Source organism: Eulemur rufifrons, chromosome 14 (assembly GCF_041146395.1).
Source record: "Eulemur rufifrons isolate Redbay chromosome 14, OSU_ERuf_1, whole genome shotgun sequence".
Lineage (NCBI taxonomy): Eukaryota > Metazoa > Chordata > Mammalia > Primates > Lemuridae > Eulemur > Eulemur rufifrons.
This window is the reverse complement of record NC_090996.1, coordinates 35,698,613-35,716,541: the sequence shown is the minus strand read 5'-3', so window position 1 is coordinate 35,716,541 and position 17,929 is coordinate 35,698,613. Positions and strand designations below refer to the sequence as shown.

The 17,929-nt window shown below is 59.9% G+C and overlaps 1 protein-coding gene across 5 annotated transcripts in view; it reads right to left on the bottom strand.

Moving 5' to 3' along the window:
• UNKL (unk like zinc finger) overlaps positions 1–15,800 on the bottom strand; it is a 36,932-nt gene extending 21,132 nt beyond the window's left edge. For 4 of the 5 annotated variants that reach the window (XM_069487124.1, XM_069487123.1, XM_069487125.1 and 1 more), the window contains exons 1-5: positions 15,711–15,800; positions 14,551–14,760; positions 5,536–5,712; positions 5,084–5,217; positions 1,592–1,727 (exon numbers count right to left, since the gene is read on the bottom strand). In XM_069487124.1, the coding sequence (XP_069343225.1) occupies positions 1,592–1,727; positions 5,084–5,217; positions 5,536–5,712; positions 14,551–14,760; positions 15,711–15,787 (734 nt within the window). In that variant the 5' untranslated portion in view covers positions 15,788–15,800. The remainder of the gene's footprint in view (positions 1–1,591; positions 1,728–5,083; positions 5,218–5,535; positions 5,713–14,550; positions 14,761–15,710) is intronic. The other variant, XM_069487128.1, reaches the window with a different exon arrangement.
• Between the last annotated feature and the right edge of the window lie 2,129 nt (positions 15,801–17,929).

Here is a 17,929-nt window from a genome sequence, read left to right as displayed (position 1 = left end):
GAGAGGACGGGCAGGACGGGGAGGATAGGGAGGATGGGCAGGATGGGAGGATGGGCAGGATGGGAGGACAGGGAGGACGGGGAGGACGGGCAGGATGGGAGGATGGGCAGGATGGGAGGACGGGGAGGACGGGCAGGACGGGGATGACGGGGATGATGGGCAGGATGGGAGGACGGGGAGGACAGGGAGGACGGGCAGGATGGGAGGATGGGCAGGATGGGAGGACGGGCAGGACGGGAGGATGGGCAGGATGGGAGGATGGGGAGGACGGGCAGGATGGGAGGATGGGCAGGATGGGAGGATGGGAGGACGGGGAGGACGGGCAGGATGGGGAGGATGGGGAGGATGGGAGGATGGGCAGGATGGGAGGACGGGGAGGACGGGGATGATGGGCAGGATGGGAGGACGGGGAGGACAGGGAGGACGGGCAGGATGGGAGGATAGGCAGGATGGGAGGACGGGGAGGACGGGCAGGACGGGAGGATGGGCAGGATGGGAGGACGGGGAGGACGGGCAGGATGGGAGGATGGGCAGGATGGGAGGATGGGAGGACGGGGAGGACGGGCAGGATGGGGAGGACGGGGAGGATGGGAGGATGGGCAGGATGGGAGGACGGGGAGGACAGGGAGGATGGGCAGGATGGGAGGACGGGGAGGACGGGCAGGATGGGAGGATGGGCAGGATGGGAGGACGAGGAGGACGGGCAGGACGGGGAGGATGGGAGGATGGGCAGGATGGGAGGACGGGGAGGACGGGGAGGACAGGGAGGACGGGCAGGATGGGAGGATGGGCAGGATGGGAGGACGGGGAGGACGGGGAGGACGGGGAGGACGGGCAGGACGCCCCCGGGCACGCGAGGCAGCGCCGCCTTATTAGAAAGAGGAGAGCGCGGCTCCTTCTGCCGGAAGAAAACGCTGGACACGGAACACGGGGCAGGAGGAGGGAGCTGGGGGCCCAGGCACAGCCTGCAAACCCCAAGGGGGCTGGGCCGGGCGCAGACGGGGCGGCTGGGACGAGGAGGGCACAGCCGTGGGGTTGGGGGGCAGGCACAGCCCATCAAGGCCCAAACCCAGAGGAGGTCAGAGCCGGGAGGAGGGGAAGGCGCCAAGTCACCCGGGGGCGCGAGGGCTGTCAGCCCAGGACTCGGCCTGAGGCCCGCGGCTCTGAACGCCTGTCCGATCCCCAGACAGCTGGGAGTGCCGAGACGCCCAGGGAGAGCGCGGTGGCCGCACATCCTCATGGCCCAGGAGTGTCACGGTGACCAGAGGTGGGTGGGGATGGAGACACAGGCGCCATGGCCAGGCTCGGGGTCCACCAGTTGCGCCCCTGCTGCCTGTCAGAGGGCTCCAGCTGGGGGTCTCGGGGTGGACAGACCCGTCCCCAGGCCTCCGTCCTGCCTGAAACACGCTGCTGCCCTTTAAGACAACGTCCTCTCCCAGGGGGCTGCGGCACCAACGGGGGACCCTCACCCCAGAGCCAGGCACAGTGGGGGAAGAAGAGTGGGCGGGCGGCCAGGCCGGCACAGTGAACACCCGCCCCAGGAGACCGTCAGATGGGCCCCCACACGGGGACGTCGGCCAGGCGGGCTCACCTGTACTGGAACCTCCTGGGGTTCCGCCGTCTGTCCCTGCTGCTGTGGAAGTGGGGGCAGGCGTAGCCCTGGCGGCACAGGCGCGGCGGCTTCGGGCACTGCTCCGTCTTGTAGCTGCCCAGCACGAAGTTGGAGTCTGAAAAACGGGTCCACACAGCCGCCAGTGTACACGTGCTCGCGGCAGCGCGGCACACAGCAGCCGGCGGGGGACCGCCACATGTCCACCCACAGACGAAGGGAGAAAGGAGAGGCGGACCACGGTGCAGAGGGAGGCACACGCCACCACCTGGGGGGCTGGGAAGACGCCAGGCTCCGTGAGGGCCACACGCCAAAGCCACACGCGTGTGACTCCATTTGCGTGAAACACAGAACAGGCAGATCCACAGAGACGGGGGTGCGGGAGAGCTGCCAGGGGCTGGGGCGGGGGGTTTAATGAGTCTGGGGTTTCTTTCTCTGTTTTTGTAGAGACGGGGTCTCGCCACATTGCTCAGGCTGGTCGCGAACTCCCGGCCTCCAGTGATCCTCCCACCTCGGCCTCCCGGAGCGCTGGGACTACAGGCAGAGCCACCGCACCTGGCCAGCTCCTGTTTTCTTTACGGTGATGTAAACGTTTTCTAACTAAATAGGGAGATGGCAGCACAACCTGGTGAGTATACAAAACACCACTGAAACGTGCCCGTTAAGATGGTTAATTCTTGGCCCCGGTGTGACTGCAGATGGGGGGGGAGGGGAACCTGACCAGCGTGGGCTCATCAGCCGTGACAGGCGTCCCGCGCAGGTGCAGGTGGGGACAGGAGGCCGGGGGGCGGGGGGTGGGGGGGTAAGGGGGTGGGCGCAGAGAGAACCGGGGAAATCCCTGCAGTTTCCACCCCATTTTGCTGTGAACCTAAAACTGCTATTAAATAAAAAGATCTATTTTTTAAAATGGTTAACTTTATGTCCTAAGAATTTTATCCCAAAAACCACAAAAAACAGGCAATTTAAAAGCAATAATCAGTGGGTGAGGATTCCTAAAAGTCAGACCCTTTCTAGGGATGGTCGGCGACTTGCACCTTAGTGACGTACACGGCTGTTCCTAGTCACACCTGCCCAGGGGGCTCAAGTCCGGTGGGCGCAGACTGTGAGACAAAACTCAACGTCACGATGCCACCGTCCACACCCAACCCACCTGCAAATGACTCATTAGCGAACAGAAGATGCACACAGCACTGCACGGAGGAACGAGAGAGGCGGGGAACAAAAAAGCTGCTTTTAAGAAAAGAGAAGTTGGATGGCCGGGCGTGGTGGTGCCTGTCGTCCCAGCTACTCGGGAGGCCGAGACGGGAGGATGCTTCAGCCCAGGAGTTGGAGGCTGAAGTAAGCTGAGATGATGCCACTGCACTCCAGCCTGGTAACAGAGCGAGACTTTGTCACAAAAAAAAAAAAAAAAAAAAGGAACCAGCAGCTGTGACGCACTGGTTGGTGAGTGTCGGCCAAGCGCCTCCCACAGGCGAGAGGTTCTGCGCTGAGTGACGTGAAACCCACAGAAAGGAGCTACGTGCTCGCGTCTCCTCGGAGAAAACAAACCCCGCTAAGTAAACGCTGAGGCTAAACATCGGGAACCCAAGGCAGATGTGTCCCTACGGTCCCTAAGGAGAAACCGCGAGCAGCGTGCGGACCGCACGGGAAACACGGCCGCCCGCCGCTCTGTCGCGCTCACAGGCAGCGAGGGACAGTCTGGGACGGAGACGCCCCTTAGCAGGGGAGGACAAACAAACCGTGGTGTGTCCAGACAGCGGCACACCATGCAGAACTGAACAGAAACACGCTACCACGCGGCGAGAAGACACGGAGGAAGCTCAAACGCACGTTGCTAGTGAGGGGAGGCGGGTGGGCTGGCAACGCAGAGGCAGAAGTGGCCTTCACAGGCAGCCTGTGCCCACAGCAGCGACCCCGAGTCCTCCCGAAACGCAGAGGGGCCCCGAGGGCGGGCGGTGTCCCCGCACCTCCTCCACCCCAGCACGACCGGAGGCCGCGGCTCACGTGCCCTGCGCAGCTGAGACCCGGGCGCCAGCTGGGGCGGGGGCAGGGAGACGCCGCGGCCGGAGCAGTGAGGAAAAGCTCCCACGGACCCTGCACGCGAATGTCCTCCGCAGAGCAAGCCGGGACGTGCGTGAGAACGTCACTGCCCGTGTGACGCGCCCAGGACAGCCGAACGCGGGAGACAGGGCGCAGGGTGGGGGAGTCGCGGCTGCCGGGCGTGGGGTTTGCGCCCGGGCAAAGGATGTTCCGGAGCCGGATGGGGCTGCGGCCACGAGCTGTGGACGTGCCGCTGACCCGCACTCCAAGCACGTGAAGGTCAGGGAGTGCGTGTGCTGCCGCGATAAAAAGGAAAACCCGCGGCGGCTCACGCCTGTGATCCTAGCACTCTGGGAGGCCAAGGTGGGCGGATCGTTTGCGGTCAGGAGTTCGAGACCAGCCTGAGCAAGAGCGAGACCCCATCTCTACTAAAAATAGAAACAAATTATAGGGACAGCTGAAAATATATAGAGAAAAATTAGCCGGGCATGGTGGCGCTTGCCTGTAGTTCCAGCTACTCGGGAGGCTGAGGCAGGAGGATCACTCGAGCCCAGGAGTCTGAGGTTGCTGTGAGCTAGGCTGACGCCACGGCACTCTAGCCCAGGCAACAGAGTGAGACTCTGTCTCAAAAAAAAATAAATAAATAAAAAATAAAAAATACTGGGGGAAAAAAAGAGAACAAAAGAAAAACCCAGGCCGGGCGCGGTGGCTCACGCTTATAATCCTAGCATTCTGGGAGGCCGAGGTGGGCGGATCGTTTGCGGTCAGGAGTTCGAGACCAACCTGAGCAAGAGCGAGACCCCATCTCTACTTAAAAAAATAGAAAGAAATTATCTGGCCAACTAAAAATAGATATACAAAAAAATCAGCCAGGCATGGTGGCGCATTCCTGTAGTCCCAGCTACTCGAGAGGCTGAGGCAGGAGGATTGCTTGAGCCCAGGAGTCTGAGGTTGCTGTGAGCTGGGCTGACGCCACAGCACTCAGCCTGGGCAACAGTGAGACTCTGTCTCAAAAAAAAAAAAAAAAAAAGAAAGAAAGAAAGAAAAAGAAAAAAGAAAAACCCAAACTTCCCCGCTGTGACCTCATCTTGGCGCTGGCCGGGATCCCGGGTCCCACGGCTGGAGGGACAGGCCCAGGGACGAGCTCTGACGACCCCACACGTCTGAAAGCCGCACCCACACAGGCACAGGCCGGCCAGGCGGGACCCGGGTGCCACGGGGCGGGAGTGTGGTGGACACCAGCCCGGCCCCAGGCCCGGCGCCCCACAGGTGGCCATGGGAGCTGTGCCGTTCCGTCAGCCCAGTGGCCAGTCACAGCCCAGGTCCCACCCAGCCACCTGCGCCTGAGACTACCGCGTGAGTCCTCGGGGTCACTCTGCGGGCAGGTGTGACAGCGGCTCCCCCCGCCCACCCCCGAGGCAGCCACGGGGTTACCTTGCCACCGGGGGTCCTCACCCAGGATCTTCTCGATCATGGCCTGGCTGGCCAGGACCCCGGGCTGCAGGTCAGGGGCACCGTCGCCGCCACTGAGCTGGCCGTTCTGGAAGGTGTCCTGGGCCTGCAGCTCCCTGCAACCAAAGGACACGGCAGTCACTCGCTGCAGCTGTCCCAGCCCCTCCTGGCACCCCAGTACCGACCCCAACACCAGCACCCGAAGAGCCGAGTGCTGCTGAGAAAGTCCCCTCTCCTGCCGCGCCTGGACGAGGCCGGCCACCCTCGCAACCTCACGCGATGGCCGCCACCGGCACGGGAAGAAGCGCCCGGTGAGGAGCGCGGTCGTTTCCTCATCAGGAATAAAGCCAAGGCTCAGGAAAAGGTTTCCCTGGGCCAGCGGCGCCAGAGCTGCAGGGGGTGGCCGGCTCCCACGCGCCCACAGAGCCACTCACCGGACGTCGCACACGGGCGGCCGCAGGTCCAGGGGGCCGTGCGCGAAGGCGCAGTGCAGCCCGTTCTTCACGCAGTGGCCGCGCGCGTCTGTCTCGTGGATGCAGGTGCCCGTCTTGTAGTAGCGCAGGTGGTACTTGCGCTCCGTGTCCCCGGCCGTGCGGTGCAGGCAGGGGCACCTGCGGGCAGAGGGCGGCGCTGCAGCGGTTCCCGCCTGGAGACGGCCGGAGCCCCCACCCGCCGCCCCCCAGCGCTGGACAGCAGCTGACGCCGCCGGCCGCCTCCCGGACGTCTGGTCTCCCGGGAAGGATGACGTCATCGAACACGGCGCCTGTCCCCTGAGTTGGGCCCCCACCAAGGCACTCAGACCACCGCAAACCCCTCTGTTAAACACAGCACCAAATTTCCGAGAAAATTATCCTTCCTAATTTTTTGAATAGACTTTTTAAACTTACGTAGAAAAATAAAGTTCATGCCCCGCACGCAGGGATGGGACCTCTCCCGTCCAGCATCCTGGTGCTTTCGGGGACCCTGAGAGGGAAGGAGGGAGGGACTCGGGGCCCTGGGCGGGGCAGGAGCACCATCGGGAAACAGCCCGGAGGGAGCACGGGCGGCGCACACGTCACACGGGCCTGGAGCTACGCGCTCCCAGGGAGGGTCACAGGCAGCTCCCGGAGCAGGGCAGGGCGCGGGTGGACGAGCTGCTGCCGCCTCCCTGGACAGCCAGCAGCAGCAACAGAGATGACGTGGAAGGTTCCGGCACTCGTGGGGCACCCCCAGGCCAGTGAACGGCATCACAGACGCAGGAAGAGGGGAGAGGACAGCAAAGGACCCTGAGCCGCAACGGTGCCGAGGCCCAGGCTGGCGACCGGACCACCTCGAGTAGCCCAAAGGGCAAGGCAGAGAAAGGCAGGGGCCGCTGTCACAAGTCCCCAAATCCAAGGACAAAGACCTTCACCTCCAGCTGGGCGACACCGTGAAAGGCCGTGCCCGCCGGGAGCACCTGCTGGGGTCAAGGCTAATGCAGCCGTCGCTCAGCCCAAACCCCCGTCCTGGGAGGTCAGGAAAGGGAAGCCCGGCGCAGAGCGGGACCTGGACCGTCCTGAGCACCCGTGCGGAGCCAGCCCTGCCGTGCGAGGGGGAGACAGAAGACAGAGCACCCAGCTGGTCCCCAGGGTCCCCAGGAGCCAGTGACGCCAGAGTAAAACCAAACAGCATCTCGGGCCCAGCGGTTCCACTCCTGAGCGTGTTTCCAAGAACTGAGAGAAGGGGCTCGAACAGACACTCGCGAACCGGAGTTCACTGCATCATTACTCACGACAGCCAAAAGTAGAGACCACCCAAGGGTCCACCACGGGTGAAAGAATAAACAAAAATGTGGTCTATCCACACAGTGGACCTTTTGTTGTTGTTGGCAGAGAGGTGGTCTTGCCCTGCTGCCCAGGCGGCAGCCGTGGCGGGATCACAGCTCACTGCAGCCTCCAACTCCTGGCCTTAAGCGATCCTCCCACCTCGGCCTCCCAGGGTGCTGGGACTACCGGCGTGAGCCACCGCGCCCGGCCACACAATGGATTGTCATTCAGCCTTAAAAGGAAAGGAAATTCTGACACACACTCCGACACGGATGAACCAGAAAACACCACACTAAGTGCAAGAAGCCAGAGACAAAAGGACAAATTACACACAATTTCCCTTTCCCAAGGTGGTCGCAGCGGATCAGAAGTTGCAGGGGCCAAGCAGGGGAGGACGCACAGCTGTGGTTTAATGCGATGCGTTTCTGTTTCGGACGACAGAAAAACGTTGGAAACGGTGGTGACGGCAGCACAACGTTGTGAATGTAACTTTAATGCCACTGAATTATACGGACAAAATGGTAAAAAAAAAAAAAAAAAAAAAAGAAAAGGCAAATTTTATGTTACATATATTTTACTGCAATTTTAAACAAAGGTATAATAGACAGACACGTGGGAGAGAGGCCTTTCCCGTGTTCGTATGTTGAGATGGGATTACACGCAGACAAGGGCTCTGACCGGCCTCGTGCCGTGCAGGGGATTTGGGGACCGAACACACCTGGAGTGACCAGCACCTGGACAAGACAACAGGACACAGCTAGCACAGGGACCACTTCAGAAAAACACAAACGGGGCAGGGAGGTGGCTCACACCGGTCGTCCCAGCACTCTGGGAGGCTGCAGCGGGAGGATCGCCTGAAGTCAGGAGTTCGAGACCAGCCTGAGCAAGAGCGAGATCTTTTCTCTACTAAAAATACAAACAAATCGTATGGACAGCTAAAAATATATATAGAAAAAATTAGCCGGGCATGGTGGCGCATGCCTATAGTCCCAGCTACTCGGGAGGCTGAGGCAGGAGGATGCTTGAGCCCAGGAGTTTGAGGTTGCTGTGAGCTAGGCTGACGCCACGGCACACTAGCCCGGGAAAAGAGCGAGACTCTGTCTCAAAAAAAAAAAAAAAAGAAAGAAAGAAAGAAAGAAAAACACAATGGGCAGGTGGACAGCAGCTCTCTTGAAAACGGCAGAAAACCCCAAACGGGAAGAATGTCCACCAAGAGGTGATTATTTAAATAAATGTCATGTAAACTCTTCCTGTGAAACACCACAGTCGTTAAGAATCAAGAAAGATCTACAAGACAGAGGAAAAACGAAACACAGAGAAAGCAGATTACAGGACAGTTTGTTCCTAACTTCCTAAAAAGAAAAAAGAAAAAAAAATTTAAATTTAAATGACTAATGACATACAAACATGAAAAAGGAAACAGTGCACGTGTGCACACCGTGGCACACGCCCACACAGGACAACCTTAAAGTAACGTGCTTCCTTCATGTCCCCCATGAGGGGTTTCTGGAAACGCTTTTGCAAGGTGTGAATGGAACGCTCCACACCCAGGGGTGACGCTCAAGGCGTCTGTGCATCGTGTCTGCCGTCTCCCGCCACGCGGGCTGCGTCTCACAGTCGGGCCCCGGGCCAGCCCGGCACCGTCTCAGGGCAGCAGTGGTGCCCGGCACCGGCCCATGGCACAGTGTGCCAACACACAGATCAACGCTGCCGCAAGGTAAGGAGACTGGGCGCTAGAACAACAGGCTAGGGAAGACACAGGACTTGCAACACGGAACATGCCGATGGCCCGTAAGCACAGGACAGGCACGCGCCCTCACGGGACGGGAGTCAACTGAGACCTGCCTCGGCGGGGGCGGAGCCTGCTTGGCGCTGCAGGTGGGATTGCAGGGCCCCGCGCCCTTTGTGTCTAACAAGATGACAGGTGCATCTAACCTCTAACCTGGCAACCCTGCTTCTAGAAACCTACCTCCAAAGATATACTGGCAAAAAAAAAAGAAAAACCCAAAACCGCCACCGAAGGGAAAAAGGCTCCTGCTCAGGGTGAGCGCTGCTCCCGCAGGACCCTTGTAACAGCCAGAGGCTGCAGACGGCAGAAGGTGACGGACAAACCACAGAGCAGCCAGGCAGGTGCAGTGTGGCTCTGAGAACGGGAGGGGGGTGGGAAGCACCAGAGAAGAAAAGGGGTACAGTACGCCCCACTCCCTTCAGCAGCAGGGCAGGAACACATGGACGTCTACGTACATCAAAAATTATGGAAGGAGGCCGGGCGCAGTGGCTCACACCTATAATCCCAGCACTCTGGGAGGCCGAGGCAGGAGGATCGCTTGAGCCCAGGCGTTCAAGACCAGCCTGGGCAACACAGCGAGACCCTGTTTCTACAAAAAATTTTAAAAATTAGCCAGGTATGGTGGCGCCTGTAGTCCCAGCTACATGGGAGGCTGAGGCAGGAGGATCCATTGAACCCAGGAGTTAGAGGCTGCAGTGAGCTGTTTTGAGGCCACTGCACTCCAGCCTGGGTGATAGAGACCTTGTCTCAAAACAAAAAAAAAACCATCATGGAAGGAGGCAGCTAGTGTTCAGTGGGGACAGAGTTTCAGTTTGGAAGGATGAGAAAGTTCTGCAGACGGACAGTGGCCATGGCTGCCCAGCATGAACGTACTTAATGCCACTGAACTGCTCACTTACAAGTGGTGAAGGCAGCAAATTTTGTTACACATATTTGACTAAGACAAAAAAATAAAGCAAAACTGAGCTAACAGGAAGATGGACACTTTACCCAAATGGCTCCAGTCTTCAGAAACCCCGTGCGCTGGGCTGTAAGTTCACACGAGAGCTCCCCGGGGAGGGTGGGCAGAGCGCCAGGACGGGGAGGCCTCTCGGTTTGCCCCGGGCACACCCGCCACACGGGGCGGGGAGTGGGTAGAACAGCTCTGAGGCGTTGCTAAAAGGCTGGAGGGGAAGGAGGGTGGGGAATGCTCCGGACACGGCAGGGTGCCAGCCACGCCGCACGCACACGGGGATCACGGAAGGTGACTGCGGTCGCACCCCATCTCCCCGATTTTGAATCTAAACCTGTGCCCGTTCCCTTGTGGTCCTCTCAGGTGAGCATCATCTGGCTGCTTCTCCCGGACCATTGCCATGGCAACCAGAGCGCTGGTAGCCCGGCCTCCCTCTCTCCAGCACAGAAGCACCACCTGGGCGTGACTCTCCCATCCGGGGCTCCGCCTCCTGCTCATGACATGTCCCCAAAGCTTGGCCTGACCTTAGGACACTGGGGGAGGTTTAAGGAAAAAAAAACGCCTTGACCTTCAGGGCGTCTGGGAGGCCAGAGGGGACAGAGAAAACACGACAGCTCCCGGGACGGCCGGGGAGGGGCTGGGAGACACTCGTGGGACTCACACCTGCCCGACACAATCAGCAACCAGAACAGTGGGACTGAAACACGGCTCCACCGGCCGGCCCCGCCGGACGCAGCCGGCACGACGCCCCACGCTCTGCGACCAAAACCAGCCTGGCAGGAAGGGGGGGAACCGCCAGGAGCTTAAGGTTCCCGACCTGTCTCCAGGAGCCCCGGAATCTGCCCCCTTCCCTCAGGCAACCCTCACCCCAGGGAGGGGGTCTGCCAGACCCAGGACCACCCCGGGAGGCCTGTGAGCCCGCACTGTCCACCCAGCACGTCTCCATGGAATGCTGACGGCTGGTCTGGGGACGGCACAGCCTGGAGGGACACACGGGGCCAGGTGACAGCCTCCCAGCCCTCGGGGACGCAGGCTCCAGTGAGGGTCCAGAGAACACGACACACAAACTGCCGAGGCGCGGCACAGTGTGGAGACTGAGCAAGGAAGGTGGTGGGGGGAGCGACGGGGCGAACGGCAGGGCTTGGGGGCAGAGCCCCTCCCCTCGGACACTGGCCAGCTGACCCCACATGGGCCCTGCGCCCCCAGCCCGCCTGCCAAGGCTGCCCTGGCTCCCTGGGCAGGGTGGGGACACGTGTCGCTCCCCGACGTGGCCCTCCTTCCTCTCCCAAGGAGCCTCTCTGGGCAGAGGCGTCTCCCGCCAGCCAGGCTGAGGCCTCCTCGCTCTGCCCCAGCTTCCCCCCTCCCCACCCCAGGCAGGCGGGGCTCAGGTGCCGCAATCAGCTGGTGGAGACCACCGAGCCTCGGGACTGCTTGTCACGTTTTCCTACGTGCCCCTCACAGGTCCCAGCTCAGTCACCAGGCTGTGACTCCACTGAGCTGGGCAACCTGGAACCCGCAAGATCATGTCTTCTGGGCTGTGAGTAGCCCCTGACCTTACACACTGTGCCCCTCACCCCGGACGCCCAAGCCGAGTCCGCACGTGACGCCAGGTCCAACTGCCACAGCAGTCACCACCCTGCGGCGAGGGGGAGGTGCACCTGGCCCCCGTGCCCAGGCGTCACCCCGTCACAGCTCAGCAGCGCAGGAGAACTTCAACAGAAACAGGCTCCAGACAGTAAGACAGCAAGGGTCGGTCCTGCTGGGACACGGATCCCAGGAAGTTTCATGCATCCTCCCGCCAGACATCGTGGAACACACGTGGAGGCCACCAAGTCACAGCCCCTTGGCCACCCGGCAGTGGCTCTGCGCAGATGCCCCTCGTGCAGGAGAAGCCGTGGGGGGCTGCCCGCTGGGACCCACCGGGGGCCGGAAAGGACAAGACAGACCTTACCGCCGCCCGGAGGGTCGCGCCACGTGAAGGGAGTGAGGCCGTTGTTCACGGAAAGCAGAAACACTGACGAGCTGGCGGCCACGCCCAGGCAGCCCGTCCACCGCGGGGCTAAGGACAGGACCTGACGCGGTAGCTGCGGTTAGAGCGTTTGCTCCGACCGTTTTCCCCATGAAACGGACCCTCGGAGGGGCCCCTCGGTGCCGCACGGAGACCGTTTCTTCTCGTTGATCAGAACAGACGTCCGTTTAAAACAAACCACCTGGCCATTCCCCACAAGTTGCGCACACGTGCTCGCGTGCACGCTGGCGGCGCCAAACACACCTGGGTTCCGCTGTGAAGACCGCGGCGCCCTGACCGTCCACGGCCCGCGTGGGGGGCGGGAGCAGCGTCAGGCGGCATTTGGGCCCCGGAGGCCCCAACTCCGTGCACCTGCCACTGCCCTGGGGCCAGGCCGGGCCTCGCCCCCACGCAGCCGACAGTGCCGGGCTGGTTCCCACAAGGGGGGGATCCTGCCAATCATGCCCCGTGCCCGGGAGGGGGCGTGTCCGATAGAGCAAAGGGTTTGGGTGGGGGAGGGCGGGACGCAGAGGGACCCTGTGTCCCAACGCCACAGGTGTGTGTGGGCAGAGGGCTGTCGGCGAGTGGGTGGCCGCCCACCAAGGAAAGAGGTGACTGCGAGTGCCCCCACGGGTGCCCAAGGAGGCCTGGGGAGGACACGGAGAAGTGACTCGGGGGCACAGCCGGCGGGAGGGAGGGCTGACGCGGGGGCGCAGGAAGACTACCCACTGGGCAAAGGGATGACAGCAGGGGTGCCCACGGGGGTGCTGGTGGGGGTGACACTGAGGGGGCACCTGGAGGGACAGCAGGGACGGGCACAGAGGGGAGTAAGGCCGGGTGCGAACCCCCCTGGGGTCCCCAGCCCCCTCCTGCCGCAGGGAGCCCCCGCCGGAGCCCGAGCAGTGAGGACCGTTCCGCCTGGCGCTGCCTAAACGGTCCATTGCTCTCTGACACGTGTGCGTGTTTTAAAACAACAGGTTGGTAGTACATACGCCCAAACTACAATTTCAAGAGCCAGTGAACTGAAATGTAAAAAAAGGCCCTGTCCTTGCTCTGAAAGGTGGTGTCATCTGTTTACAAACCCTGTGGCAGCCAGCATGAACCGGAACATGGACCTCAGTGGGACGAGCTCCGGCGACGCCGGCTGTGCAGCGAGGGGAGGTCCCTCTCCCGTGGGTCGCGTGGTGACTGCTAAGGAGACTGTCCCGGGGGACACAGCCTGCCAAACACTTCCTAAAGGGCTACAGCACGTCACACCATGTGCTCCAGAGAAGTTACAAACAAAACCTTTAATAAGACGCGTGTGATTCTTACTGCGTGTGTTTGGACACAGGATGCCTCCAAAACACAAACACCAAACAGGCATCTCAGTCCCACCGACGTCTGTCAACAACAGGCTGCAAGCCACTCAGACTGCACGCTAATATTTTTGTAATAAATAACTGCTTATTACCTAATTACTGCTTGAGCACAGCTTTAAACACCACCCACAGGCACGTGTCCACTGAAGCGCTGGCCACCACCCTGATGCCCCCACACCAGGTCACCCCGACTTGGGAACCCAAACAGCTATTAAAAGATGCTCTCCTTATGTGCATTACAGGCATCACCAATGAATACCACCAATTAGTCCCCCAAACTCAACTCTGAGCTAGGACAAGCTGGGTGACTGGTCTTCACACGTCCAGGGGACCCCCGGACCAGGGCCAGGCAGCAGTGGGCCCACTTTCAACTCAAGATCCCTGGTCTGGAGAGATGATGGGTTTGACCACAGGAAATTAGAGACTGAGCCCAGAGCTCAGCTAGACAAACACCTGTGACGGTCTGCAGAAAGCAGTGGCTCAATAAGCAATTAAATAACACGTTCTTACAACTGCACAGAAGTTGAACACCATCCTCACCAAATTGGGCTGACTACACCGTTTGAAGTGTAGGCATGAAGCTGCCTTAACAGCACTATTTAACTATCTGAAAAACTTTTTAAGGAGTATGTTAAAGTTGGTAACATGATCATCATAGATCAAAAGCTTACTCCCTGGCCTAAGCACTTTTGAAAAATAAAGGAAAACAGACTTGGTTCGCATGGGTCTCTGTGTGTGGTGGGGCGAAAGCAGTCTTCCAAAGCAAGGGTCCCGAGAGAATCAGGTCCCTTCACACGATCAGGAGACGGAGCCGTCAAGACTGCAATTGTCACCTCGCCCCTAGGCAGGAACGCACCACCCTGCGCGCTCCCGAGCAGCCCACAGGAAGAAAGTAAAACCTGATGCCACCTTCCGCTTGCCACGTGAATATACAATCTGACTAGTACTCTCCCTGTTTTCCCATTGTACATATTTCAAAATAAAGACATCTGCTCATAACACCATTAGGAAACTTGTTAAAAAGAAAAAAAAAACCAAAACAAAACCTTGATTTCTCAAACTTTAAAAGTGCTATGTAAATGGCAGTCGGCAGATAACTTTCCTATCAATTTTTTAAAAAACTAAAGATGTAACCATCAAGGAAGGAAACATGCCAGATACGTTCTATACTGTGAACCAATTTTCCAACAAGCTCTGCCTGGAAAGCAACCAACTAGCAGGAAAGGGTCCCACACCCGAAAGCCACGCCTCTAAGGGCAGGTTCTGGTGCGGCCAATTGGGAGAACTGCGCAGGCATCAAAAGTGGGAAACGAAGCCAAATCGGTTTGACTCACAGAAGGGTTATCCCTGACACACACATAACCCTTCCCGAACTGGCCTAAAAGCAGGGCAGTGTCCCCCCACCGCAGGGCACTTGTCCACTTGTCACTGGAAACCGCAGGGCAAATGCGACCCATCGCCAGGTGCCAGGTGTCGCGAAGAACACGGGGCTTCAGGCGCCTCGGCGAGGTCCAGGGGTGGAGGCCCCGGGAGCCCCGCCCGCCCGGCCACTCACTCGTCGCCGTCGGGGCACACGCCGGTGGCCTCGTCGTACTTGGAGCAGTACACGTCCGGGCTGTAGTTGAAGGTGCCATCGCGCCTGCGGAGGGGTCTGCGGCGACGCTGATTTAGGAAATGCCAATGGAAACAGGTAAATGGCCTGTGCTGGGTGCACTTGTGCTGCAAAAACAGGGAGCACTGCTCTGTCCTAAACTCCTTTAGATACCTAAAAAGACAAACAGCGTTGCGGGTCGCCTCCACCGCCACCGCCGCCGTTGGGCGGCCGGGCTCCAGGGCGGGGGCGGGACCGGCCGGCCAGGGCCCGACGCCCCCCACGTGAAGTGCAGATGACCCCGCCGGCTGTCCCCGCAGCCCGCCGGGCGCTTCCCCCGACCCCAGGCGCGCCCCTCGACCCGGGCACGGTCCCCGACCCCCGGCAAGGTGCCCGACCCCAGGCGCCCCGCTCGACCCTGGCGCGGCCCCCGACCCCGGGCACGCCCCTCGACCCGGGCACCCTCCCCGACCCCCGGAAGGGTCCCTGACCCCAGGCGTGCCCCTCGACCTGGGCACCGTCCCCGACCCCCGGCAAGGTGCCCGACCCCAGGCGCCCCGCTCGACCCTGGCACGGCCCCCGACCCCGGGCACGCCCCCGACCCCCGGAAGGGTCCCCGACCCCAGGCGTGCCCCTCGACCCAGGTACCGTTCCCGACCCCAGGCGTGCCCCTTGACTCGGGCACGGCCCCCGACCTCGGGCACAGTCCCGACCCCAGGCACTTCCCCCGACCCCAGACGCGCCCCGCGAGCCCGAGGCGCGGTCCCGAGCCCGGGCGTGGCCCCCCCTCGGATTCCCGACGGGCCCGGCGCGCCCCCACCCCGGCCACGCACGGAGCCCCGACCTCAGGCGCGGCTCCGCGACCCGGGAGCCCGGCGCCCAGCCCGGCCCGAGCCCGGCGCACGCAGACCTGGGCGCCCGCTCCGAACTCGGGCGGCCGCAGCCCGCGTCTCCGCGGCGCCGAGGCCCGGAGCGGGCGGCGGGGGCGGCAGGAGGGGCGGCCAGGGCCCGCCGCGGCGACTCCCCAGGCCCGGGGCCGGGGCGCGGGCGCGCGTGGAGCGGGGGCGCGCGGGGCCGCCCCCCGCAGCCTCGCTGCGTCCCGGAGGCCCCGCGCGGGCACTGACCTGTAGTGGGTCGGCTTCTCGGTCTGCGGGGGGGACCCGCTCAGCGCCGCCGCCGCCGCTTTCGAAACCGACGGCATTTTCAGTCAAAACAATGCAGCGCGCATGCGCCGCCGGCCGCCCCCGCCCCGGCGCTCCCCCGCGCGAGCCCACCGCGCCCCCCGCCCGGCCCGGCCACGCCCCGGCCACGCCCCCGCGCCCACCCCGGGCCGCCCGCGCGCGCCCGCGGAGCCCACCCGCGCCTCGGCCGCCGAGGCCCCGACCTGGGCGGTGGGGTGGGGGGCGCGGGTCTAAAACCAGACGGCGGTGGCTGCCCCGCACGACTCCAGACCTCTGAGTTGTGCTCTAAGGAAGGGGCCGAATCGTCATGAATTCCATCTCGGGAGACGCGGGGTCGCCGCAGGCTGGGAGGGCTGCGGGCCAGACCTGCATGAAAATAACGTGTTCCCGCCGAGGGCGGCTGGAGCCTCCAACCCCGGCACCGTGGGAGGCCGAGGCAGGAGGATCGCTTGAGGCCAGGAGTGGGAGGCTGCAGTGAGCTATGACACCACTGCACTCCAGCCAGGGCGACAGAGCTAGACTCTGCCTAAAAAAAGCTCCCATTTAGGTTAAAAGCAAGAGAAAACACTTTCATACATTTGCTCCAAGATGTTAAGTTATCTTCTGAAATACTAACAATACAGTAAAATAACAAAAGTTATCACGCCCTGGCAGGACGATTTCTTCGTATGTTCACATTGTCTAAATGAATTATTACATCTATAAACATTACATTTAAATCTTGAAAATAAAATGATAAAATTAAGAACATATTTTCGTAACATAAGCCAAGCAAGAGAATGAAGTGAGGAGGAACAGGGCCCAAGAATTGTCTGGAGGAGTAAGAAACAGATCTTGGAGATCCTTTATAAACCATTTCCTCTTCCTTCTACCCAACAATCTAACATCTTACAAATCAAATTGGGGCAACTGCTTGTCCCAGCATCCTTATAACGTCCTCCCTCTCATGTTTGCTGAGCACTTATGTGGGGTGTCAATGTGTCAGGTGCCCTGGGAAAAACAAAAGCCACAGCCCAGTTGGGGAAATAAGACAACTGCTCTACAAAGTTGAATACGGAAAGGATTTAGTTAACTGCTCACCTGTCAATCTGCTGTGTCACCCCTTGAAAACTCCAGGTGTGGGGAAGTTCTGCCCACTGTCCCCAGCTGACCTCCACGGTCCTTTTGTTCATGACAAAGCTTATCCACATCACCGGTGTGAAGTCACCAAGTGGAACAGCCCTTGCTGATAGCTGCCCTGGAGGCAGCTTCAACAAACACGATGCTACTATCCCACTTTTTTTTTTTTTAAAGCTGCTATCATGTTTTCAGGTTTACCATCCCATTCCTGCCTTGGAAAAGCTGTATTTATATATCCATGACAATAACCTGGAAAGGCAAATAAGTGTTCACAGTGGTTACCTCTAGGTTGTGGGATTATCAGTGTTTCTGATTCTTTTCCTTTTGCTTATTTCAGGGTCTAACTTTTCCAGAAAAAAAAAAAAATATATTGCTTTTGTCATATGAAAGTTACTTTTTATTAACACAAAAGTTCTTAATAATTATGACTTTTTCTGCCCCTACAAGTGAAGTACAAGTAAGCTTTCGGGTTTGAATGACTTCTGCTCAAACCAAATGATTCACAACCACACCAAGTCAAAAAAACAACATCTGAGTTGTTCTTTGCCCCCACTGGGATGGTGTAACGTGAGCTAAGATTAGGTCAATTATTCCAACCCTCGGTCTCACAATCTTTAAAAAAAGACTGTATCCACCCCACTTCTCTCACAAGCATGAGTTATCAGTGTGCCAGACACCTGGAGCACTTCTGCACGGAGACCTCATGAGAAGTCAGTATACTGCCATCTGCCACAGTGGTCAAAAACCTGTTCTTCAAACATCCAAGTCAGAAAAACCCCCAATTAACTTCAGCACCACTAACATGCTAAATTAAAACCTTCCACCAGGCCAGGCACGGTGGCTCATGCCTGTAATCCTAGCACACTGGGAGGCCGAGGCGGGCGGATTGTTTGAGCTCAGGAGTTCAAGACCAGCCTGAGCAAGAGAGAGACCCCGTCCCTACTAAAAATAGAAAGAAATTATCTGGCCAACTAAAATATATATATAGAAAAAAAAAATTAGCCAGGCATGGTGGCACATGCCTGTAGTCCCAGCTACTCGGG